This window comes from Myiozetetes cayanensis, unplaced genomic scaffold (assembly GCF_022539395.1).
Source record: "Myiozetetes cayanensis isolate MyiCay16 unplaced genomic scaffold, myiCay2020 scf23, whole genome shotgun sequence".
Lineage (NCBI taxonomy): Eukaryota > Metazoa > Chordata > Aves > Passeriformes > Tyrannidae > Myiozetetes > Myiozetetes cayanensis.
The window spans coordinates 5861591-5887742 of record NW_026087445.1 but is presented as its reverse complement, the minus strand read 5'-3'; the positions used below and the strand labels follow the sequence as shown (position 1 = coordinate 5887742).

Below are 26152 nucleotides of genomic sequence, written 5' to 3'. Positions count from 1 at the left end.
CCCCCACGTCCTTCGCAGGCACTTAATCCATTGCCAACTTCACAAAGCCGGGCCGGGGGAAGCTCCGAGCCAGAGGAGCAAACAAACGAGGCAGGAATAAAGCCCGGCTCTCAACGCCGGACCCGCGCGTGGCTGGGGGTTTATTTCTTTCCCCACTTCTCCTCCGACGGAACCAAACCCTTTTTTTTTTTTTTTCCACACCTCCCTCCCTCCCCCGATTGCATTTCACTTGCCGCCCCATAACAAAGCCGTCACCTCCGCCGCGGCTCCGCTCCGGAGAGACGAGTTACAATTACAAATTGCCACCACAATTAGTGCTACTTCTTAGAGAAATTAGAAAGGGGAGAGAGGGAGGCTCGCGTGCGATTGATTGCTATTCATCCTGCTTTACGGTGACCTTGCTCTGGAGACGATGATATTCCTTCAGCCTGGAAACCGGGATTTAAAAAAAAAAAAAATTAATTGTAAATTAACAGTAATAACACACATTTCCTTTCAATTAATTTAAGCAGAATGAGGGGGCGTGAAGAGCAGGCGTTTGTTAAGGCCTGTACAGTTTAATTATTTTTTTTTCCCCCACGAGATAATGTAATTAATTTATCTTAGAGAAGTAGGGGGACACCGAGGATGGGGGAGAACAAAGCAGTTAACAGGCAATGGAAAAATTAAGAGCCCATTATGTAAATGCAGCGTGTTTTACAGCCCTGGAGTTGGGGGGGGGTCTGAGAAATAAGTAAAATAGCGAGGCTGGTTGTGCTGGGGAAGGCTGTAATTAGGCAGGGCTGGTGCTGGGGGGGCTGGTGGCACCCCACTGCTCAGGGGGAGCTCAGGGGGGGGCCTTGGTGCACCCCCAGAGCCTGAATGGGGAAGGGGAAAGGTGCTGGGGGCTTCCCCCACACACACATTGAGGAGGGTCCCTCTCTGCCCCACAGACCTCAGTGAGTTGATGTTGATGAAGCCGGTGGCGTCAGCGGGCTCGTAGTCCCCTTGCACGTTCATGCTGTGGAGAGAAAGGCAGAGTGGGATGGGATTCCTGGGGGGAAACAGGGCTACCCTTTGGGAAGGGAGAATTGTGGGTGACCCCTGAGCTGGCTGCTCCCACGGGCTGGTGCTGCTGCTGCCCCTCATCCACTGCTGGTGGGTGTGGAGGGGCTCCGGGCAGGGTCCCAGCCAGCCTTGGGGTAGGGACACGTGGCTCAGGAGCAGCAGAGCCATGGGCCCACCCTGGTGGCCATCCCCAGGCACCCCAGGCCCTGCTAGAGACACAGATCCAAATTCCTTATGCTGTCCTTCATGTACATCATCACCCTTCCTCCCCATGCTCCAGTACCGAGCAGGGATCCATGCCCCAGGTATGGCTGTCCCACGGCAGGCAGGGCATTGCCTTGGAAAGCAAATGGAATCCTGGGCAGGAGACACTGCCCTGGGCATGGAACATCCCCAACACCAAAGTGGGGGTTTATGGCTGCGCCAGCCGGTGCCTTGGTGCAACACTCAGCGCATCCCCCTCCCCAAAGCAGCAGCCACCCACTGAATCCCAACTCCAACGGTCTCCTACATCCACCAAAACACACGGCTCATTTCCCAGAAACCGCAAACCTGAAAGAAGGAAGTGGAGGGAAATAAAGAAGGAAAAAAAAAAAAAAAAGAAAGAGTTTACAACGATTTTACCTCCCCTGACGGGCTACAGAAAAACCTCTGTGCTTTTATTTTTGCTCATTCGAGTGGTTCTGACCTGCTCTATAATTACGTTACTTTCTACCTACTGTGCAGAGGCATTTCCACACAGCTCTGCCTCTCACAGCTTTCTCTCGGGTTCCTGTGACGCCGTCACTCAAAGGCTTTCAAACCAGCGATGTAGAAATCAAAAAGAAAAGGAAAATGGTTGGAGACGCAGGGAGAATAAGTGCCCCTGCTTTTCTCTCCCTCTCTCTTTTTCCTCTGTCCCACCCCCCTCCATCCTCCCTTTTTTTCTTCCCTCTTTTTTTTTTTTTGTATATTTTTTTTAATACTTTATTCATTTAATCTCTCCAAGTGAGAGTGCGAAGCATAATGAAGGGTTGGGATGGATTATTAGGAGCTGTTGATTTTGAGGGGGAGGGAAGGGGGGAAAAAAAAGCCAGAGAAGAGAAAGAGAGAAGATAATTTGACATTTACTCCGACTGATCTAAACTCATTCGGGTGTATTTATGGCTTATAAAGTGTTTAGAGAGATTGAAAGGGGTTGAGGGAGGGCTGAGGGGGGAGCGAGCTAGCGAGAAAACAACGTGGAGAAAAAGGGAAAAGCCAGAGAGGGGAAAAAAATAATATTGACTTGAAAACACGGCTCGTGCTTTGGCCGGATGCTGGGCCAAGAGGATGGTGCTACTGGGAATGGGATGGGATGTGACGGGATGGGATGTTACAGGGCGGGATGCAACAAGGTGGGATGCGACAGGATGGGACGGGATTCTCGCTGCCACCAGTCCTATCCAGCCTGGCCCCACTCACCTCACCAGCTCCTCGTTGTACAGGGACCGTGGGGACTCCCTGCCCAGGATGTAGACCTGGCCCTTGAAGATGGAGAGGCGGACGGTGCCCACCACGGGCTCCTGCGAGCGCCCGATGCAGTGCCGGAGGAACTCGCACTCGGGGCTGTGCCAGAACCCTGCGGGCAGGACACGGGGTCAGAAAGGGAATGGGAGAGGCTGGAGTGCCCTGGGGTGCCCCTGGTGGCCCCCAGGCTAAATCCCGCAAAGCAGACCCTGGGTAATTTCCATGGGAAAGGGATGCAATTGCAGGACTGGGAGAGGGAGATGCTGTGCTGGGACATCCATGTTCAGCTCAGAGAGAGAGAACTCCATGTGTGTCCCTTCCTGTTGGCAGCCCTTGGGATCCCACTGGGAGAGGAGGCTGGAACGAGCTGGTGGAGAAGAGGCCACGGGACCATCCTCCTTCCATCAGGGGTGATCATGGAAATTAAGGGATTTGTTAAGTAGGTATGAAACTGTCACTCAAAACCTACTATCTTGGAGAGTCAGGTGAAGAGAGCAGCCCTCCAACACCCCAAGCCCTCTGAGTCCAGACAGCAAGTGCACCACTGTCCCCCAAAACACATCCTGTGGGAGCAGCCCATTGGCTTTGCCAGCCACCAAGGCCACCACAGCGCATGGAGGGGCTGTGGTCCTGCCTGCCAGCCCCCATGCCCCCTTCTGTCTCTAAGCGGGGTAATTAGCCGGGAAGCCCTTGGAGACCTGGAACAAAGCCTGGGAGATGTAGAAGGAGATAGAGGTGGAGAGAGAAAGAGCCCATTCACAGCCCTCCGGTCATCCCCAGGTTTTATCTCTCCCATCTCACTCCCTGCTCGAACACCGGTGCCCTCTCACCTTTCCCTTCCCAGCTGGGCTCCGGGGCCGAAGCCATTAAAGAAACAAACAATTTCTTTTGTTGTTTGGCCTCGCCAGCCCCCGAGTGGGGCCGTATCCTGCAGCCTCGTCCCTGGGGTCTGTGTGGCCCCGCTCCAAGACACAGCACCACAGCCCTGCAGCCCCTCACCCCCGAAACCACCTTCCTGAACAGACTCTCCTCAGCTGCCCCACCACAGCACGGCTGAGGGGTTCAGGGACCCCTTCCCTGCAACCAGCACTGCCATGCCGGCAGGAACTCTGCCTCCAGGCAAATAAACCCCTGGTTTTGGTAACCACCCTCCAGGTACAACTCTTCGATCATCGGGACTGATGCAGGGCTGCTGCATCCCTGTAAAAATAAACCCCGGACACATTAAAATAATAACCAGCTGCTTAAATCCTGACTCTGACAGCTCTGGTGGGAGGAAGCATCACACCCCCATCCTTACCCCCCCAACGCAGACACTGGAAGTGATCCCCCTTAATGACCTTCCCACCATCCTGCCCTAATCACGGCGTGGGCAGGGGGACAATGGCATTTCCGCACCTGGATGTACCTGCCCAGATGGAACCGTCTTCAAAGCCACCCCTCCACAATGGGATCAATGGGAACAGGCGGAAGATAAACACTAATTCCCCTAAAAACACGGACTAGCTGCAATAATGAACTGTTAAAGGAAGGAGAGTTTGAAAGCCTGGCCTCCGGCATGGGGATCCAGGGGTGCTGTTGGGTTTGTTCCTTGGGTTCGGGATTGGCTGCCAGGGAAGTCTAGGACCATGCTGGAAATCCCTGAGGATTCAGGATTTGGAGCCAGGGAAACAGCAGACTTCTCCTGGCAGAGATAGGGAGGGAGAAGCGAAACCATGAGTCCCTGAGTTGGCTCTTTAACCTGGTGGCTGCACAACAACTCAGAAAGAAAAAAAGAAAGAAAAAATTAGTCAAAATAAAGGCAGGCCAGGTCAAAGTCTAACAGAAATGGCCAGAGACAGGAGTGGCATCAGAGTATGAATGAAGGCAGGAGCTGTGATCTAAGGGAAAGGTAACCAAGATTTCTGCAGCCCCTGCAGGGCCCTAAAGTATGATTTAAGCAGCAAAGGGGCTCAGATACTAAATGCCAGTTGCTGAGGAAGATGGAGGAGGGAATGTCCTTTGAGGGGAAGGTGACAAGCACCAGAAAGTGCCTGACTCAGTCCTGCTGTATCTGCTGCTGCCCAAAGCCCAAGCTTCCAGCCAGGTTATTTACAGAGGATCTTCCCATGAAAGATCCCATGGGAATCATCCCAGCCCCTTGCAGTTAAAAACACCTGAAAAGTGATGGGAGGAGGAACTGAGAGCCCAAGAAATCAGGACCTATGAAAGATGAAAGTGTTGTTTGGATGGGGGCAGGAATCTCTCCAGTGTGGGGCCTCCAGGGGTGTCAGTTCTGATCTGAGCACCCAGGTGTGGGCAGTAGGGTTTTGAGCCCACCTGTGGCATTCTGGGCTAATCCCACTTCCTTCAATTTAGCACCAGTGACTGGGTTGGGGTGAATCCAGAGATCAGTGCCCAGGGCAGTGATGATTCCCTTCCCAAGGTGCCATTCCCAGTCCTGACAGCCTCCTGGCCCAGTGAGCACAGGGGACGCTAAGCTGAGACCCCTCAAACTCAACCCACAATCTGGATCTGCAGCTGCTCCACAGGAGGGAGGACACGGGGCTTCACTTCTGTCCCTCACTGTGGGGTTGAGCCAGTGTTCCCTTTTCCCGTCAGGCTCCCAGCCTTCTCCAGGCAGTGCTGTCCTGGGCCAGGCTGGGAACCCCTCCTGCAGCCCCAACCCGCAGTGCCCCTGTGTGGGCTGTGCACCACATAGCACAGCCAGGACCCTCCACCTGCAGCCCCCAGCACCTCGAGGGGCCCCTGTGCCACACACCCCTGCCAGGGCACAGGAAGAGGTCCCTGGCTTCAAATCCCACGTCAGGGATGGCCGTGCTGGGAGTTTGGGTGCCCCACACCCCAGAGTGTTTGAGCCCTCATGGGGTGAGAGCAGGCAGAGATGGAATGGGTTGGAGGTGAGAGCTGGGGAAAAGGTGGGGGACAAAGGGATGGTGAATTACATCCCATGAGACATGTGTTTGTTGGGATGAAGTGGTGGCACTGGGCTGGGAGGGATGCTGGGAGCATCACCGCATGGAAGACAGCATCGCCTCCCAAAGGCAGGCACGGAGCTCCCTCGGCAGGAAAGCAGGCAGAGTGTGGGATTGAGCACAGCCCAAACCCACCTTTTTCCCCCCAGTGAGTAGCCTCAAAATCCACACCTGAATGTGACAACCCTGAGCACAGGTACTGGTGGGACCTGCAACCTCTGGCAGCACCAAGGGAGGAGGAGGAAGGCTGGGAGGAGGCTGCAGTGGCAGGTCCGGGCTGAAGGACCATACATACCGTTGTACACCAGCTCGGAGAATTTCAAGGCGAGCCCCTGCTTGATTTTCCGCACTTCCCGGTCCATGGTGAAGGCCTCGATATCTAAATGCGCGTGGTATAGGATCGTTCCCGCTGGGGTCTCATAGATACCTACCCATTTTTCCAGGCAGGGGGAAAAGCAGAAAAAGAGAGAGAAACGAATGAGACCAAAACTGTCAGCAAATGACAAAAAATAATGACTTGGCTGACAGAAGGAGCCGTGGTCGAGCGCATTCAGTCTCAGCTCGCTGTAAAATGCATCTGTCATTATATTCATGCTGGGGCCGAGACAGTCCACTCCGCACCTTGCGGAGAAAATTTCTAGATTCCCCTCTTTGAAGAGGCACTCTGACGAGGCTAAATGACAGGGTTTGGGAACCGATCCCCCCCACCCATCCGTGCCCAACGGTCTGCGGCTGAAAACCTGTAATTAGCGGAGCGACGCGGGGCACAGGCACGGGGAGCGCGGGGCCTGAAATACCCTCCTCTCCCCTCGGCTGGCGAGAAAGAGCCCCGCGCGTCCGCTGGGAAGCAATGAGGCTACCTGGGGGCTGGGAGGGAAACCTCCTCTGGGGATGGCAGGGCCCCCCCCCCAAGTCTCTTCCTGCTGCCCCTCCCTCCCCCCTCAGTGCACAAGGCCTGGGGATGGAGGATGCTTAATTGTTTCAGAAAGCTGCTCCTTTGTTCCAGCCGTTCAGGGCTTGTTTTCTGCCTAAAGTGGCTACTTGGTGTTTAAATAGGGGTGCGGCCCTGCAGTGCTGCCGTCCAGGTCAGATGTGGGTGGAAAGGTGGTGGGTGAAACACTGAGCTTGTCCAGCAAGGAACATGTGTTGGGAAAGGCTGTAACCTGTCCATGGTCAAGGCTGCTTCATTAGCACGTCCTTGTCTCTTGTTTGCCTGCGGGGACGGTCCCTTCCCAACACCAGGCAGCTGCTATGGCATGGGAATGGCAAAGGGGTTTGCTGACACACAAAGGAACCCTGCAGAAAAGCAGCCCAGTGAAGGGGATGTGTCCCCAACCAGCCCCAGCCCTGAGAGAGGGTGAGAGGAGCCCCCAGGGCAAAAAACCTCACCAGGCTCTGCTCTTTCAGAGCCCTGGAGAGGGGCACAGGTCCTGTCTCAGAGTGGCCACAGTCTCACAGACACAACAGGAGCCCCCTCTGCATGGCAACCCAAGCCATTTCCATCAAACCTCATCCCAACCAGCGTCCATGATTTCAGCATTCTACAGGCACAGAACATGATCCCACCATCCCAAAGGAGAGCCAACACCTCCTCTCCAGCCCAACCAGTGATGTTGCAGCCTAGTCCTGACAAGGCTGTGGGAGCAGACAGCTGAGTTAACACCAACCCCCAGCTGTCCCCACAGCTATGGTGGTGGCACAGGAGCACAGAGCTCTACGTCCCCTCTAGCCCCTGACCATGGAGTGGAGCCCACCACTAACACAATTAATACTCCTCTCCTTCCCCTTAGGAGGTGTTAAAGCCAATCTGGGCTGATGATTTGTGTATGTGCCTTGACCCCCACGTTCTGCCCATCTGTGGGTCCTAGAGGATGGAGGACTAGAGTGTGTCAGCCAGGGCAGGGGGGAGGGCAGCTGACAGCCACACTCCAGCCTCGCCGCTGCCGAGGAGATAAGAGACACCTTCAAAGTGACACTCGCAGCATCTCCAAGTGTCTATTTTCATCTCCCCGTATTTACAGGAAAAAGACAGAGGTGTCAGCACTGCAGCCCAGCGATGCTTCAATCACCCCATAATTACTGCTGGGGAAGGGGGGACTGCAGTCAGGGGGGTGGGCATGGAGGGGGGCAGCCAAGGAGACAGCTGCTGCTACTTAAAATTTTCTAATTTGTAACCTTGGCTGTCACTTCACCTCCATCCAAGCAATTTTGCTGCGCTGAGTGCAGGCTGTCACTCCCGACGTCATTCATGGGACAGGGTGGGAAGCAGTGACTTCCCCAGGGAGAACGCTGCCCATGGGAAAATGCTGCCCAAATTTCTACCCCTGGTCCAGGGCTGAGGCCAAGCTCGGCCTGATATGTGTTCATTGCAAGGAAGGGGTTTTCCATTTTCCTGCTCCATCTGCTCAGTGCATCGACTGGAGGAAAGGGAAAAGGAAGGAGAGAGCCAAAGGGAGGAAAAGCCCCAGCCGAAAGCAGCACTCGGCTTTTGGCAGCGGCCACCCCCTCCTTCCCACTTCCTCCCCACTGATTTCATTTACTTCACTTAATTAGCCCCCCTTCGGAGTTAAAAAGATAATTTGATAATGAGGATGTGAAAAGGAGGGAGAGGCAGGGCCGTGCTCCCACCGCAGCCCAGAGCCCCCGGCAGAGCCGTGCCCCCCCCAGCCGGCTGCAGCTCCACTCCCTGGCACCCCATAATTACCCACCTCCTCCCACTAAAACAAATATGGCAAAACCGAGTTAATAGGGCTTAAAAGGCTGGTACTGGTGCTTGCCACGTGCCCCTCGCCCATTAGGCCTTAACGAAGTTCAATTAGGAGCTTAGTAAAAAAAAAAAATCAATGCAAATGAATTTTTCTCTTCTCCGACTCCTCGGGTCTGGGAGATGAGGGAGAGGAGGCACCTTCTCCGCCACCTGCACGGCATGGAGGGATCAGTTCCTGCTGTTGACTGTGCCTCAGTTTCCCCAGCAGAGCTGCCCCAAAGAACCTGTAGAACCCTGAGTCAGCAGGGCCAGCTCACACCACTGGGATTTAAGGGATCACCTCCTGCCCTGCTGACCCTAAGCCCATTTGGGGTCCAACATACTCCTTGTAGTGGGGAGGTGGGTCACCTCGAGCTGCCCTGCACCCCAAAACCCCCCAGGGTGGGGCAGGTACCCACAGCTCTCTCCCGTTCCAGCCCCTTCGCATCCCCACTCTCCATCTCTCCCACAGGACATCTGTTGGAGCAGATTTCCCAGAGGTTTTTCTTAATCCCAAGAAGCAAAACCAGGGGCAGGATCCTGCTCAAAGCAAGTGGGGGAGCCACCCCAAGGTCTTGTGCCCACAGGTAGCCCACCCCAAGGTCTCATCCCCACTGTGCACACCCTGCTGTCCCCACAACGCCCGGTCCTGCCGCGTCCGCCGGCGCACGAACACCACAGCGATCGCTCAGCAGTGTCATGCAGGAGACAGACATGACAGTTAAATGGGGTTTAGAGAAATTATTAAATGCTGGAAGGGTCACTAGAGCGTGTCAGTGGCTCTTAAGAAAAATAAAATAGATTTTGACAAATTACTCAGCATCCTGCATGCAAATGCGCCGGCTGGTGCGCGCGGGTCGGGGTTGGGGCTTTTTCTTCCTTCTTTTGGTTTTAATTTGATTATTCAAAACCCAGATCAAATGATTTGGGGTTTTGTTTCTCGCCTTTTGCGGTGGATGCTCTTGTGAAGGGCCCTGTGGTGGGGAGGGAGAACTCAGGCTAACTCTAACCAAAATATTTGCTGTCACCCTGCACAGAGGGCAAGTTTAAAGAAAGGGAGCATCTAATTAGGTATTAACGAGATTTAAAACAAAAGAGAGGCAACAAGGAGATGAGAAATGAAGCTGAGCCACCTCATTACTTAGTTCTGCAGGGCAGCTTGCTGCCTCCAGAGGTTTCCAATGGAATTGATCCCAATAGATGATCAATACCAAGAGTCACGGCCTCCAAAATGTGTAGATAAATCAAAGAACTGGATTTAAAAAAACCCTCCGTGACTTACATCAGCCCCCTGTGTTTTCTACTGGTGTTACAGAGCCTGACACCCTCCAGGAGCATCCTCCCACCAAGCCCACAGCCCGGTGTTTTTCCCACTGGAGATGGGTCTCACCTGGTGGCACTGGGACCCCAGGGCTGGCACAAACAGCAGCACTGGCAGCGAGTGGAGAGCTGCCATCATTAGAGAACAACGAGAACCTGCTGCCACAGTGAAATCTCCATCAAAAGCTGATGGGGAGGGAAAGGCTGAGGGCTGCTGGGGTGACCTGAGCCACATCCCCCTGGGGTTTTCCTCTTTTTTTGCTGTTTTTAGGGCAGGGATGGCACGGCAGGCTCACCTCTGGACTTCATCCCGACGAAGCGGTTCTCCACGATGTCGATGCGCCCGACCCCGTGCTTGCCCCTGCGAGGAGAAGGGAGGTTGCAGCAGCCCCATCTCCACACTGGGACAGGGGCAGCTGGGAGAGGTGGGTCAGAGGAGTGGACAGTGGGGGGCAAACCCCAAATGACAGCACAGTCAGCTCCTGAGCAGCATTAGTGATCATCAGTAGTGACCTGGGGCCAGCAGCACCACAGGCAGCCATGGCACTTGGGCCACTGGAAAATAAACCAGGCAAGGAGACAGGACATGCCACAGCTCTATTCCCAACAGCCAAAGCAATTTTAAAACCACTTAATTAACATTTAAGAAATGAACTACATGGAAAAGTTCATTCCCATTCACCACCAGGGGGATAAAGGCAGGAGCACGGAGGAGGATTGAGGGGACCAGATGGTACTTAGAAGGAGCAGGTGCCCTCATGGGTGCTGCTCTATTTTTGGGCTAACCCCTAGGGATAATTCTGTGCCAGTGGCATCAGAAACTGGGCATGGGGTGGCACAGGGCAGAAAACCCCAAAGGATGCTGCACATGTGGGAGCTGGGGGGTCTGGGACTGAGCTGGGACCAGTAGCAAAGGGGTGCCCTGCAGTCAGGGGCTCAGCCTCTGCAGAGAGCAGGGCAGCCCTCACCCAGTGTGCAGCTGGGGCACATGCACAATGCAGAGGGGGTTCAGAGGACTTTTTAACCCTCCCCATGCACAGAAAGCAACACCCTGGGGCACTCATTTATGCCCTCGTGTTCCTGGCCTTCTGCCTAACTCTGCTTGCTGGCATTTAGGGACAACTGGGACCCAGATGGGACCATCCCATGCTCACACTGCTGACCACCATCCCTGGGCTCATCAGGACGTGCCTGCTGTGAGCATCCTGTTTCCACCCCACCCTGGGTTCCCTGGGGATCTGCCCTTGTCCTTGCTGCCAAGGGACAGGGTGGCACTCACGCGATGTCGTTCAGGTACACGAAGAGCTCCAGGGCCGAGGAACGAGTGGCTCCGTCCCCAGTGTTGGTGACCTTCACTGGGACACCTGCAGAGGCGGGGAGCGAGGACAGGCAGGATCAGCTGGTGTCAGGATCCCTCCGGAACATCATCCCGCGGGCGTTAAATAGATGTGACAGATATGAACTCTAAATAACTTCTTAAAAAGGCATATCCAAGCTGGTGCGAGGGGGGAGGCGAGGGGAGGGGGGACCCACCTCGGGAGAGAGGCGAAATAAATAAATAAAAAAAGGCCATAAAAACGTCACACCCCTCCCTTTTCCCCTCTCTTCTCCCTCTCTCTTTTTTAGGGCCTGTGAAATTGCAACCAGGCCCTTAACTAATTGAATTTCACGCTCCGCAATTGTCTTACAGCGCAGCACCTTCTGTCCCACCAGCCCCTGCCGGGGAGGGGGGACACGGTGACAAATGTGTGCCCCCCCTCCCTCACCAGCACGGGGGGCGTCTGGGGGGGGGGGGAAGGACCCCCACACCGGGGCACGGCTGCTCGCACACGCACGCACACGCACCCCGCGGCGGGGTGCTCCCCGCCATGAATTAATTATTGCACCTTTTCTTTTTTCCCCCTCTTTTTTTTTTTTTTTTTCCCCCCCTTAAATTTTTTTTAAGGGCACCAGGCAGGGGCAAAGGCAGGGGGGAAGGGGAGTTGGAGGGGGGGGATGCTGAATAGAAAGAGGCATTTTTCTTTAGCGGTGTGAAATGAGCAATAAATGTATTAGGAAGCTGACAAGGGGGCTGCGGGGCCCACAAAGAAAAGCGGTGCGGAGTTGGAGGCTAATCCCCCCTCCATCTGCCCTCCTCATTACCATTTAACGCACTATCAGTTGCCAATCAGCCTCAATGCCTCCCTTTCTAGTCTTTATTATATAGGCGCCCGCAAGAGCCCTGTCTAGTGACGGGGGCTGTCAGCTCCCCACCACTGCCCCCCTCCCTCTAAACCCCCTATTTTCCAGGGGTTTATAAACTCAGTTGTAAATTGCTATTAAATGTAACTCGCGGCAATAATGAACCTTAAGCTGCTTCTCGGCGCGGGCCCCCCCACCCCGCGCCCTCCCCTCGCCCCGGCTCTTTTCTCTTCGCATCCTCCGCCGGGGTATTGGCCCGGGTCCGCCCGGCGAAGAGCCGACGTTGTCGGGGCCGTTGTTGGTGAAAGCTGCTTAGCCTTTGAAATAGTTAATAATTAGATTAAAACTTCAAATAAATTAACTAGGGGCTGAATGGGTTGCTGGAAGGAGGAGGTGGGGGCTGCTCCTTGCAGAGGGATCGTTATTATAATGGAGCAGGGATGCTGGTGGCAGGGAGGGGGTACCCCCTCCCAGTGGGGCTTCCATACCCAGCCCCCCCAAGCCTGGGCTGGGCTCGCTACTGCTGCCAGGATGGATGGTGGCACGGGAATGGCCATGACTGACGGAGGTGGGAGATGCTGCCCAGTGTTCCCTCTCTGGTGAAGGCTCTGGGGCTGGGCCCTGCTGTGCATCCTCAGGGATGTGATGGGATGTCCCTGTCTCCTTCATTTAACACTGATGGTACCAAAGGCCAAATCCTGCTGGAGCATCTCCTCGGCTGTGACACCGAACAGGGCCACCTGGGTGTTCCCAGGGCCACCTGTGTGCCACCCTGCAGGAGAGAGGGGTGCCAGCAACCCCCTGAGATCTAACCAGATCCTCTGCACAGAGCCCCAGTGTGCTGCAAGCACCATCCTTATCTCTGATGCCACGAGTTCACCCATGTGCCCCCACTCTGGAGATGCTCCTGGCTGCCAAGGAATCCTGATCCTGGCTGGGAAGTGGGGCTTGTCTTTGGGGGGCCAAGGCATGAAGGTCTGGCAGCAAGGAGGCTCTTACCCCGCTCAAACTCGATCTCCAGCACATCCGGGGTGTCAGGAGAGGTGGCCGGATCACGAGTCTTCGTGTAGAGCCCGGGGGGAGCCTGATTCTGTGGGGAGAGGGAGAGAAGTGAGAGAGTCAGTGGCATTGCCATGGCCAACACCGCTGGTATTCCCAGGCCCAGACTGCATCCCACCACCCCCCTGGTGCATCCCACAGCCCAAAGTGAATCCCCCCTCCCCCTGGTGCACCCCCCATCCCAAAAGCGTACCCCACCACCCCAAAGAGCAGGACCGGCGCGGCGCGCCACCGGTGCTTACCGGGGCCCCGGGAACAAAGGGGTTGGAAGAATCAGCCAATTTTTCCCCTCAACTTGATCTCATCTTTTCCTCCAACGCCCCCACAGCTGGAGGCGGGATGGCTGCGGAGAAGCAAGTCAGGCAGGGAAAAGCAGGCCGCTGGCAGCGAGCGGCGGGGCGGGCGGGTGCCCGCGTGTCCCCGCACCACGGCCGGGCTCATCCGCCGCTGACCGAAAAAACTGATGAGGAGGCCTGACCCCAGCAGGTGCTCCAGGCGCCACCGGCTCTTCTGTGGTGTCCCCGGGGTTAATACACACGGGGGAAAATAGAGCAGCAAAGCAAAAACCCATTTCAGAGCACATCAACCTTTATGTATATTGTGTTTTTTTTTTTTTGGTGAGATTTATAGGAAAGAGGCATCTTATCTCCATCAGCGCCAGGCCAGTGGAGGCTTGGGCGCCGGTGGCAATTGCCGCAATTGAAGTGCATGCCAGAAGAAGAGGAGGGGGGGAAATACAATAAAAAGAAGCTCTCCGTCCCAGAGAGCAAACGCTTTGCAATTTCACGTGCCCTCTCGGCACTCACCCGCGATGTGACTGCACTTGCTGACCCCAAAATACTTTCAGATGGGTGTTTGCAAACTCCTGTCTCCAAAGGGACTCCCCACCCAGCCACATCTCCAGGAGGTGGAGGGGAAACTGAGGCACAGAGCACCCAGGGCATGTGCAGCATGGTGGAAAGGCAGGAAGCCTTTCAAAAGGTGGCAAACTGGTATTTCCCCACTAGACCCAGCTGGGGAGAGCTGGAGATCTGGAAATCCCTAGGCAGTGGGGCCTTGCCTGCACCCACCCACCCACTGCTTGGCACACGCTCCCCCTGTTCCTCCTCTCCTTTATAAAGCACAGCTCTTCTCCTGCTCACTTGATAGAATCATACAATACTTTGGGATAGAAAGGACCTTTAGAGATCCCTTTTCCTCCCTTCTCTTCTTTTCCACCAAGGTAAAAAAGGACAAGGTATAAAGCAAGTTAAGGAAAAGAACCCCCCAAAATCCAATCAAGTGGTTGCTTTAAAAAAAAATTAAAAATAAAGCTTTTTAAAAGGAAAATTAATTTCTCTACAGAAGTTTTCATCTAAAACTTTCAAAGATGGTCAGTAAGAATTTTAGTGAAAACTTTCACTTACTTTTGTCCAAATATAATTTATGTTTGCTGGAGCACTGCCAGCACCTGAGGGAAGCCCACCCAAACTGCAAGCACCCACTCACCCCCTTTTCACCTGGGGTGCCCCCCCTTGTCTCACCCCAAACCCCGGCAGGCACATCCCAACAGCAACCACAGCCAAATCCCGGGAATACAGACATAACTACCCAAGCACACGCTGCAGCAAAACTCCCCTCAGTTCCCATTTTATGTCGTTTTTACCCCTTTCCCTTGTTTTAAGGGAGAGCGCTGGCAGGCAGGCACATCTCCCTGTGCCCCTGCACACAGATTACACGGGCTGTGGATTTCAATTTTACATCGTCTGGCCTTTCCTAGCCCTGATCACACTTATTAACTAGATGAACCTGTGAGAGATGATGAAAAACTTTGAGTTCAAAAGGAAAAGATGGAGGAAGGGGGAGAAGAAATACCGGAAAGTATTAAAAACTCTTTACTAAACATTGGAAGTCAAAGTCAGGTAGTTTCCAATTTTCCGAGCCAACTATGAAAACCCCTATTAAATAAAATAACTAAATAGAAATAAAAGTGACATTTGGCTTGCATTCCATCATTACGGTGTGAGTCTGTCCTCTTTTTATTCTCTCTCCTAAAAGCACAGTTCAAATGACAAATAGTTTGTTGCAGTGTATCAATGCCTTCTATTTATCCCTCCCCGCAGGGGGGCTAGTCCTGCAATGTCATCTTTAAAGGGGAGAGAAAAAAAAAAAAAAAGAGGGGGGGAGAAAAAAAGGAAAAAAAAAAAGGAAGAGTGTGTGGAAAGGGAGAGAGGGAGGGGGGAAGAAAGAAGCAAGAAAAACGGGGCAAGAAGAGAAGAAATTGGAAGCAAATGGTCCATGAAGTAAACCATGATGCAGAGCTATCGATGCCGCAAATGGTTTATTCATCCGGCTGATATTGTTGTGCCCGGGACTGAATGAACTCTTTCAGAGTGCCATATGAAGTTAAAGCAAGTAAATTTCTATCTTTCTCCGCATTAGCTGCCTCATTGCCCTTCAATCGGGCCTCACAGAGGCAGAAAATAGCTCAACCATCTGCTTTCAAATCCCTGCGTTTGGCAGGTCCCGGGGGTTTGGGGAGGGGAGCCCGCCGTGCCTGGCACCTCGGATCCTGCCACAGCCACCAGGTGCCCGGCACTGCTTCCCGGGCCGGGGAGGGGACAGTGGTGACACCGCGCTCAGGGAAGCCACCTCCCAGCGCTGGCGGAGGGTGAGGTGCCCTAGCGGAGGATGCTCGGGGATGGGGCCAGGGCACTGGTCAGCCCCGTTTTCCAAGCTGGCTGTGGGAAGGAAGCGGGCTTGGCAGAGCCTGGGGACTGGGGTCTTCCGCTAGAGAAGAGGAGAGGTGCTGGGTGCGGAGGGGTGGGTCAGGACAGGCGCAGATCAGTCCCTTGCCAGCTCCAGCCAGAGGCACGAACGCCCATCCCGGTGCCAAGCGCTCTCCTGGAGGAGAGGAGGCTCCTCGGGAACCCTGACTTTGCAAAGCCTGACCCACGGACACCCCTCTGGAAGGCGCCTAAGGGGGAGCGGGACCCCCTCTCCACCTTCCCCTTCCTTCCCCCGCCGGAGGCACGCGTCAGCCCAGCTGCGGGGAGCCGGCTGCGGGCGCCGAGCTCCAGCGGCTCCTCTCCCTCTCCTCCTGCCTCCCCCTCCTTCTCCCCGGGTTGTCTAATTAGCGCTGATGGATAGTTTAAGTAGCCGCCGAGCGCGGTGACCCGCTGGAGCATGAACAGCGCCGGCAGGGCCAGCGGGCGGCCGGACCAACGAGCGCTGTTCGGAGCGGCCGGAGATGGTGCTGCGCTTCCAGCAGCACCTGGCAGCAGATCCCAGCACCACCACCGGGCTCCTGGCCCCGTTGGGAGTCAGAACTGGTGGCCCCATGGATGCCCTCAGGGTCTCCAACACCCCACCCGTCCAAGGGCAGGTTTTATCCCACGTTCCCACAGAGAGCGGGGATGGGAAAGCGAGGAGGGCTGGGCGAGCTGCAGGAACAGAGAGGGGACCCGAGCTGCAGGGGCCAGCCCGAACCTCCTCCACCAGCTCCGACTCTCCCACCAGCACCTCATCTGTCTAATTGCTCTTTTATTGCTGCCCCGCGACATTGTCCCCTCCAGTGTCACCCTGAAACGGTCCCTTCCCCTATTCATGCCGGCGGCAATTAACGTGCCGGGGGAGGCGGAGGGGCCGGGGCGGGCGGCGGAGCCTCCCCGCACACACGGACGGCCCCGCCGTGAAATTTCCAATTAGGCTGCAAATACACGAGACGCCCCCAGCCCCGTGGCTGCCACGCTGGCCGGGTGGCCGTGATCGATTACCTTGGGGTTCTCCAGGATCCCGGCTTCGTAGCTGCAGCAGGCAGGGAAGGAGGGAGAAGTCACTGTAGCACCTGCAAACTGCAACCCCAAACCCCACCGGGACGACAACCCCACTCCCACCACCCCATGGATGGGATTAAATACATGTTATGGATCTCCAGGGCATTTTAGCAGTAGCCCTGCAAGGAGAACCAGGAGATGGATGCTGCCACTTGGGATGTGGGACAACTGGGAAGAAAGGGAGGCTGGAGGTTTCGGGGTCACCCATGGTGAGCAGGTCTGGGATGATGGAGGTGTGAAGGGCCATGAAGGATGGAGGGAATTGGGGCCCCAGACCCTGTGTCCTCACCCCACCTGCCTGGCCTCTCACCTGATGTGCATGAGGTTCTCATCCATGCTCCAGGGTGTCTGGGGTGTCACAGGCACTGGGATCCCATGTTTCTGCCAAGAGAATGTGAGCAGGGGTAAGACAGCCTGTAGGCAATGCCAGCCCCCACTGGCACCGTTTCCCACCAGGATCAGCCCCAAAAGCTCAAAGGCACAACCCATCATCACCCACAAAGCAGCACAGAGCAAGCTGCACACCCGTGTCCCTGAGCCTGGGCAGCATTGGCTCCCACCACAAGGGCCACCTCGATGGGGACATCAGGGACACTGTGTGGATGGGAGCACAACAGCTGTCCCAGACCTACCACAGGCTGAGAAGGGACCCCAGAGCACCCCATAAACCCCAGCGATGGGGACACCAGCATGGACATTGTGTTTTTCCTAGGTCCAGCTCCAAGATGGTGCAACATTCTCAGGCACGTGGTAGGACAACGGGTTGTCCTGTGAAGGTCGTGAGTTGGACTCAGTGATCCCTGGGGGTCCCTTTCAACTCAGGATGCTCCACGATTCTCCCAGCCGGGCTGCTTAGCAAGGGGAGGCCACAAGGACACAAAACCCCAAATCCTCAGGATGCTCTGGAGGACTGATGCTCTGCCATGAGGGGACAGCAACACAAACACAGGGCAAAGCAGGTGTGGAGGTGTCTCCCCGAGCCCGGGCACCCCAAGCACGCCGTGCCAGGGGACGGGTGGCCCCACACTGGCTGCCTCCCCGGCACAGCGCGCCGCACCGAGCCCGGCTCCCTAACAAGGTCACTGGTGTGCTCAATTATCCACTGACATTTCAATGGGGGAAATTGCCTGTGAAGACGAGGTGAATACGCAGGGGAATTAGCAGGAGAGGTGACGGCAGCAGGCTGACAACTGGAGCCAGCGGGGACATCGCCCGCCCTGCTGGCATGAGGAGATGGGATGTGCCAGCTGTGGGATGGCCACAGGGAGACAGGAGTGGAGCTGGTGGCTCTGGGCTCCCACTGTGCCTTGATGTGTCTGTATTCTGGCATTTCAGTGTCATCACAGCAGGGACATCAGCCAAGGGCTTGGCCAGGGATGGAGGAGCAAGGGCTGAGCAGAAGCTCCTTGTTTGCCAGGAAGAGGGGAAGGAAATGCTTGTGGTTGTTTCATCACAGTCCTCAATCCATCACCTGAGATGGGAACAAGGTTCTGAAATACCTCCTAAGGCTGCAGAGGGGCTGACTCAGCTCTGGTCCTGAGGGGACATTGCCTCAGGCTCACGGGTCCTGATTTGCTGGTCCCACACCACAGTTCCAGTGTGGGACCCCCTGTGACTCTCCTAGTGTCCAAACCATCTAAGGTGCTCAAAGGACCCGGCCACAAATCTCCCTCTCCTGAGCATGAAAAAGAAGAGAACCCCTCCCTTTTTTTTTTTTAAGTACTAGGAACCCTCAACCCACAGCCTTTCCTCTTGGAACTGGGCCCCAATCCATTTCATTTCCCTTTCACCACCCCCCCCCTTCCCAAACAAACAAACAAAAAAAAAGAAAACAAACCCCACAACCAAAACAAAACCCCCAAAACACATGTTCCGTTTTCCACCTATAATAAAAACCGCCGCGCTCTTAATAACTCCCCTACTTGACGATTTGTTTGGCAACATATGGAAAGCTCTCGTAAACTCGCCCCTTCATAATACAGCGGCAGATGGCAAACACAATCCTCAACACGCCACCCTCTCCTGGCGGCCCTAATGGGCTCGGAGGGCTCCTCACCCCACGCCACATCCCTCCAGCTCCACACCTCGCCTTCCCAGAGATTACCCAGGCAAGCTTCGACGGCAGCTATTTAAAAACTGAAGCAATTTTCTGGTTTATGCACAGAGCTGCCTTTTCCCTTTTGATTGATTGAGCCGAGTTGTCAAGCATTTCCATGAAGTCGCTTAAAAAAGAAAGGTACCCTGGTGGGCACGTAAAAACCTGATGCAAAACTTCTAATATGTTTTATTGTAACTTGTACTTCAAAAAGGAAGGGGCAACAAAGGTGAATTGTATTTGCTTTGTCTGCTACTCAAGTCAGGGAGCTGAGACCTGTTTCCTTGGAAAGCAGGTTACTGTTAATAGCCAGGTAATTATGGGGCTTTTAGAAAGGGAGGATGAAAAAAAAAATAATGGGGGGGGGGAAACCCCAACCAGAAGGCTCCAGTGTGGTGCTGGAGGGATGTTGTGCAGGGCTTGCTGCTGTCACCTGCCAAGCCATGGTGAGATCCCATGGCCACGCTGAGCATCCCACAGCTACCCTGAGCTTTCCACAGCCGCTCTGAGCATCTTTTGCTGCCCTTCTGGCTTCCCCAAGCATCCCATGACCACACCACACCAGCTCCTACCTTGGCATAATCCATCAGCTCCCGGCGCCCAGGGAAGCGCTGGTAAAACTCGGGCAGCCTCCACGGCGCAATGACCTGATGGGAGCATGAGATGAGAACCCCCAGCCCTCACGTAGCCCCTGGGCCCCCTTTGCCCCTCGGAGCCAGGGGACCCAGGACCCACAGGGTGCTGGTCCCCCAGATGAAATTTAATCTCCCAGCACAAGGAGGGGGAGTAACCCAAACCCCTGGCCCTAACCAGGCACTGGATGCAAGGGAGGAAACAGGCAGCATCGATTATCCAGCAGCTGCCTTGATACTGTTTCCTCTGTGGCCTCGTGGTGTTTGGGGTAAAAATAGGTCAATTAAGGATCATTACAGCCCCCTCAAATGCCAAAACGTCGCTGCGTGCAGCTGGTAGCTTGTTAAAGTGAGGCATGGCCGCTTGCCTCGGTGTTAAAACAGAGTTCCCCACCAGCTGGGGAGAGGCCAGGAGCCTGGGGGTGGGACGATTTTAGGTGCCTTACCTTGATTTTGGGACACAGGGCGTAGCAGGAGAGCTCGAACCGAACCTGGTCATTGCCCTGAAAAGTGAATGGGAGATGCTGAGGAGTCCCCCCTCAGTAGGGCAGGCTGGGACGTGGGTGCCCCCCACCCTGATCTCACTGATGGGGGACAGGATCTCATTCCTGGACCAGCTTGCACAGGGCCATGCAGCATCCTCGGGAGAGGAATGTTGCCTGACAGGGACACGGGTTTGGATTTGGTGAAAGAAACAGTAAAATTAGCAGGAAATCTTAAAAAAAAAAAAAAAAAGGCAGGAACATTAAAAGTGCAGATGACGAGTCAGCAGCTCCCGGCTGTGCTACAGCCCCAGGGCTTTGTCCAGGGAGTTGAGAGGCTCAGGGGCTGCTGGACAAGCACATGCGTGGCAGTGCACGCGTGTGATGGTGCACATGTGTGTGACAACACACACATGCAGCCTCTCAGGTGCTGCTTGGCTTCAGTCACAGCTCCCCTTGCAACACTGAAGACCTCAGGCATGGTGGGCAAGGATCCTGTGTTCTGTGGGGTCTCTCCTGGTCCCTCTCCAGGGCTTGTTTTAACCCCAAACCACCTTTCCTGGAGCTCGTACTAGCTGGGCATTCAAAATCCTTATGCAGCTCATTCACCAGGCTCCAAGGGAGACAGGCTGACCACAGACTCACCCAAGCTGTGCTCTGCCTTGGGCTGACACTCCTGAAAGCTGAACCAACAGAAACTCAGATTTGGGTATTTTTCCCCCAAAGGCATCAAAGGACACATGGAGAGAGGGGCAAGGTGGGAGGAAAGACCATGGTGAGCAGGAGGATTCAGTAGCTCATAGTTTATTAGCTCTGAACTTCTCTTTACCTTAATTGGACCTTGCTGATGAGGTAGCACTAATGAGGCCAGGTAGCCGGGAAGGGGTGAGGAGGGAGGCTGGGAGTTATTAGCACCTCCAAGGGAATAGCACTCACCAAAGCCTATTTTCCACCCATACCAAGGGGCAAACAGATCCCCCCCTTCCCTCCTATTGGCCCTGGCCTGAAGGATACATTTACAACCGGCCTGGGAACTCCCTAAGGACTATTACACTCAGGCGAGTACATCCACCAAAGTACTCATTTCCCTTACAGGCCCAAAACACGTCCATCTGCTCCGGCAGCGGGGACACCCCAGATGGCCCCATTTAAGACGCCGCAGCCGGGTCGAGTTACCCGCGGTCGGTCCCCGCCCGTGCCCGCAGCTTAATGGCTTGGGAAGCGGGAGCCACCAAAGGTGTCCCAGCCAGTGGGGATGGCTGGTGGCACCCGGGAGCAGAGGGGATGTCACCTCGCAGTGGGTGTGTTACCCCACGGCACCGTTTAGTGGGGGCTTCCAAGAAGGGGCTGCTGGGGATGGGTGAGATGGACGGGAAAGGGGTGCAGGGACCCCACTGCAGGAGGAGAGAGAATTATTTCTGTCGTGAAGACCCCCCAGCTGCCCCTCTGCCCCATCTCCTGGGTGCTGGCACGAACCTCGACAGCCTCCTGGCTGCACCTAACATTCCCCTCCTAAGAAGGTCCTCTGCCATAGCTGGAGACTCCCAAACCCAGCCGCCCCAAATTCACTGTGACACCTTGAGGGGGGTCACCTCGCCTTGCCAACCTGGGCCACGATGGGCACGGGCTACGCTTTGGGTCCCCGTGGGAAGGGAGGAGGAGGTACCGGGCAGGACCTGGGGTCACCCACTGAGCCCTCACCTGCGCCAGGTGTCCCCGCCCCGGGCTGGGCAGCGTGAGGGCAGCGGCTGGAGGTGCCAGGGGTGGCCCACGGTCACGTCTCGCAGGTTCCATGCCCCCGCCACGCTCCCCGCGGGGGATTCCCCCTCTCCGGGGCCTCGACTGGCCCCGAGCATCTCCTTTCTACGGTCTCTGGCTGCCTCTAGCGGCAAAGGATCGTCCCTGCGTCGGCGGAGACAGCGGGGACGGGGACCGGGACGACCGAGGATGGGGACAGGGACTAGGACAGATTGGGATGGGGATAGGAACCGGGACAGCCAAAGATAAGGACAGGAATGGGGACAGGGACCGGGACAGTCACACGTATGCCAGGATGCCCCTAAACACCACGATGGAGCTGGCTCAGTCCCAGCTGGCTCCTGGCCTGCACAGCCCCAGTCTGTAGCAGCATTTTGAAGCTGCTGCCCAAAATGGGGCGTTTGGCTCTGACCTCAGCCTTCCCGACAGGGAGAGGGAACCGAAATCGGGCACAGAAATCCCCGAAGCGAGAAGGAAGTGTTGAAACGCGGCTGAGTTTTGTACAGCCCTGCAGAGCACCCTGTGCACCCGAAGCCTGGCCAGTGGACCAATCCCCCCACCCAGTGCCCCCGTCCTCCCTCACCTTGCCCGTGGCCCCGTGGGCGACGTACTGGGCTCCCTCCCGCTGGGCGATCTCCACCTGCCTGCGGGCGATGCAGGGCCGTGCCAGCGCCGTGCCCAGCAGGTACCGGTCCTCGTAGAGCGCGTTGGCCTGCACTGCCGGCCAGATGAACTCCTCCACGAACTCCCTGCTGACATCCTCGATGTAAACCTGCGGGCGCAGAGAGGGCGGCTAAGGGGAGAACCCGCTCGCTCTTGGGATTTGGGGGCAATGCAGTGAAAGGTTCCTTTGTGTCCCCTTTCCTAGATGCTGCTAAAAGGCTTTGGTGCAAAACCTCTGGGAAAGGGATTTCTCACTGGCACTGTCCCTCCTGCCAGTGATGGGATATGTGAGACCCCAGGGCTCAGCCCCACAATGGGGAGCAGGGGGAGCTCCAAGCCCCAGAGGGAGGGACACTGTTACCTTCTTGGCCCCCAGTGCCAGCGCTTTCTTTCGTGCTGCCTCAAAATCTTCCTTCTGCCCAATGTTGGCCTGGAAAGGAGGAAAAAAATACCAAGACTGAGCGTGAAAAGAGACCCCAAAACCCAAGTGCAAGCCTAGTCTGGCACAGGGCATCATGCAAGGCATAACAGAGCCTGTGCTAGCTGGGCTTGAGGCCACCCAGGATGGGCAAGAGGGGGGTTCCCCCCCAGGATGGCCATGCACTCCTCTGCCAAGCCCTGATCTGCTGCCCTCATTAGCAGAGGGTCATTATCTGGCAGGAACAGGCTGTGCCACACAATCAGCTCCACAGATTAACACCCGCTCTGGGCAATGGTTAACTAGTGAGAGCAGGATCACCACTACAGCCACACATACACACCAGGACCCCTGTCACCCACCCAGGTTCCCAGACTGCAGCTCAGCAGCCCCTCCACCCCCAACCCCTGGGAAGAGGGTTCCTGTGATAGGGTTTGGCACAGAGCTCACCAGGTAGGCGATAACATCATAGCCTTGCTCCTTCAGCCACACCAGGATGCAGGAGGTGTCGAGGCCCCCACTGTAGGCGAGGACCACTGTGCCCTTAGACTGATCCATGCTGCTGATAAAGCAAAGGAAAAGAGGTTTGTGATGCCCTCAGCCCCTGTTGCAGCCATCAGGAAGGATCAGTTGAACCAAGAGCCCTCCTGGGGCTGCAGGGAGCAAAGGGAGGGCTGGGAGCTGAAGGAAAAGCCACCATGGCCACATCCAGGCTGCAGCTCCCAGCCAGGGAGGACACCCTGCCTGTGCACCAGCCAGTGCACCCCATGGTGGCTGGGCGATGGGAGGAGGCCAGGGCACCCATCAGAGCTGCTTCACTCTTACCTTTTCTCCATGCTGGCAACCCTGGAGCAGCCTGCACCACGCTCTGCAAGCACCCTGCAATGCCAGGGGGCTGAACTCAGGCGCAGGCGCCTGGCCATGATGAAGGCACAGCTCAGTGCCTTGCTCAGGCATGACCTGGCACATCTCAGGCCTCTGCAGAGAGCCACCCACCAGCTCAGCCCCAACTGCCCTCTGGCACTGCCGGGCATGACATGGCTGCAGGGCTGGGGGTTTTGGAACTCTCTCCCAGAGCCCAACCCAGCCCCAAGTCTAATTAATGCTTATGGAGCTTTTGTCCTAATTATGCTGCCCATGTTTTCTGCCAGCACAAAACACCTACATGAGGATTCGTTGCCCCTCACCCCCCAGACAAGGATATCAAAGGACCTGAAACAACAACAGGAGACGGTGGAGGATGCCTGGAGCTCAGGTGGAGGGATGGGGATCCCGGGCAGGAAGGGGCTCTGCGGTCCTGGGGCCAGGCTGTGAATCCCAGGGCCCCAGGAAGAGGCGATGCCAGCTGACCCTTGGCCGGGGGAGGTGGACGGCAGAGCCGGCCAATTCCTGTCCTGAGCAACTTTCACGCTGCTGCTGCTGCTGCCAAGTCAGCACAATCCTGCTCCTGCAGGCAGGGAAGGCGCCCTGCTGGGCCTGCTCCAGGCTGGCGCACCCGGCCCCTCTTCCAGAGGGATGTGGTTATGCCGGGCTGTGCCCCAGCACCCACGCTCTGCCAGCGCGGTTTGGAGCCAGCATCCCACGGGGCACGGCTTGGAGCCACCCAAGAGCAGGACCTGCCCTGCCACTGCCAGGTTTGTGCTGAGGAGCAAAGGGGGTCTGGCAGCCCCATAACCTGAGCCTACCCTGAGCCTGCCCGTGCCCATCGGGCTGCCACGCAGGCAGCACCCACTGCCCAGGCTTGAGCAACCAGCGTTTCCCTGCTTGTGGGGCCCCTCGGCCGTGCTGAGCTGGGTCGCTGCCCAGGGAGGTTCGGCCGTCCCTTCCTCACCGGGGCATTTACAGGAAGGCAGTCACAGTTCCCAGAAGGGCCCAGCCCGAGCGGCTCCTTTAGAAACTAATTCCTCCCTTTACCCCCAGACCCATCCCCTCCGTGGCCACCAGCATCGCTGTGGTGGTTGCCAACCTGACTAAGCAGCTCTGAGAGCGGGCACGCTCGCTCCACGAGTGGCCCAGCAGCGGTTTAGGGAAACGCCTCCAACTTTTGCCTGCTCAGACATGTCCCCTCTGCCTACACAATGCCCGAGGGGCACCTTGCCCTGGAGACGCATCCTGCATCCCAGAAAGGGTGTGGGGCCACCAGCATTCCCTGCTCTGGAAACGGGGCTCGTGCCAAGCCCGCCTGCCCAGGAAGGGAGAGCCCCGAAGTTTCAGCGTTAGGTGGCAATAAATCAGAGCAAACAAAGCTCAGTGAAGGGGAACGCGGCGGGACTTTCTCAGCCCTTATTATTATTCCGTAGCAATTTCCGTGTGAGTTGGGGCAGGGTTTGGTTTTTACCGGAGAGAACTCTGGCTGCCCTGCTCCGAAGGAACACTGGGCTTTCGGTTTTAAAAACAAGGAAAAAAGAATTATATAAAAAAGGAGGAGAACAAAAACTTTGAAGCTTTGGTAAAGAAAGGAACTGTCTTTGCCAGCTGGGCTGGAAGAACTGCCGGGATGGTGCCTGCGGGCTGGGATGGGGCAGGGAGAAGGGCAGGGGCAGGCAGGAGGGGCAGGAACAGGCTTCCCAGGGTTTCGTGCAGCAGAGGCATGCAGGGATGTGCTCACTGCTGCTGGGGTTTGTCTCAGCATCGCTCCTCCACCTTGTGCAGGTCCCATCCTGCCCCCCAAAATTCCCAGTGCAGAGCGGGGAGGGCACGATGTGGTGCCAGCTAAGGTCCCAGCTGCCCTCCCTTGGGGTGGATGAGGGCACCCTGTTGTGAAATGAGTGTTTTAAGATCACTCATTACCCTCAGAGAAACGGGATACACTTGGAAACCCCCCACTCTGAGCTGAGCTGGGAGGGGATTGACTGCAGCCTGCACAGTGCTGGGAAGGGGCTGGCACCCCACTGCCCTGCTCCAGCATCCAGGGGTGAGAAACACCTGTGGGTGGGTGGAAATGGGACAGACAGGGGTGAGGGGACACATTCCCAGAGGCAAAGGCCCCCTTTTTCCTCTCTCCCCCATCCCATGCCTGCACTCACCCACTCCTGGTGTCCGGCTGCCCTCTGCGCTCTGGTCCGGTGCCTGGAGCATCCTCCTCCTCCTCCTCCTTTATAACCCGGCCCGGGGCAGGCGGAGCCGCTGCAGGACAGTCCCCCGTGGGCACCGTCCCCGGGAGAGGCCCTGTGCTCTGCCTGCCCACGGGATACCCGGCAGAACAGGAGGAGGCAGCTGCCCCCCAGCCGGGATGGAGCGGGGGCCCTGTCCCAGCTCTTGTATGGCTGCTCTGGGTGCTGCCTCCCGTGTCCCTCCAGTCCTGACCTCATCAGCAGCCTCCACTTGGGGACCCCAAGGACTTGGCAAATGGAGGGGCAGACGGGAGCCAATGCTCTGCAACCATCTGGTTTTCCTCCCTGGTCCATCAAGAACTACTATTGGATTTATTTGAAGCTTTATCAGAAGGAGATGCAGGAGCCTGAGTGGGCAGG

At 56.3% G+C, this 26152-nt stretch overlaps 1 protein-coding gene across 4 annotated transcripts; it reads right to left on the bottom strand.

The window, feature by feature from the left end:
* Positions 1-299: 299 nt before the first annotated feature.
* On the bottom strand, positions 300-25842 carry ASS1 (argininosuccinate synthase 1). Of its 4 annotated transcripts, XM_050319919.1 has the most exons (16): positions 25706-25720; positions 23505-23558; positions 23130-23241; positions 22623-22691; positions 22182-22370; positions 19805-19861; positions 19299-19373; positions 16942-17012; positions 16572-16602; positions 12757-12847; positions 10856-10940; positions 9873-9937; positions 5806-5937; positions 2491-2647; positions 935-1000; positions 300-428 (listed from the first exon to the last, which is right to left on the bottom strand). In XM_050319919.1, exons 2-16 carry the CDS (start codon positions 23513-23515, stop codon positions 374-376), a joined length of 1266 nt encoding a protein of 421 aa, XP_050175876.1. In that variant the 5' UTR covers positions 23516-23558; positions 25706-25720; the 3' UTR covers positions 300-373. The 4 variants fall into 4 exon arrangements, with proteins under 4 accessions (XP_050175876.1, XP_050175878.1, XP_050175877.1 ...); XM_050319921.1 differs by lacking the exon at positions 23505-23558 and having other exon boundaries at positions 23130-23238; positions 25706-25842; XM_050319920.1 differs by lacking the exon at positions 23505-23558 and having other exon boundaries at positions 25706-25795.
* Positions 25843-26152: the final 310 nt, after the last annotated feature.

Coding starts and splice junctions, on each gene's coding strand:
- ASS1 (XM_050319919.1), bottom strand. Junction 22,371..22,622: donor TGGCACTGGGGGCCAAGAAG/GTAACAGTGTCC, acceptor CTGCGCCCGCAG/GTTTACATCGAGGATGTCAG. Junction 9,938..10,855: donor GTGTACCTGAACGACATCGC/GTGAGTGCCACC, acceptor TTCTCCTCGCAG/GGGCAAGCACGGGGTCGGGC.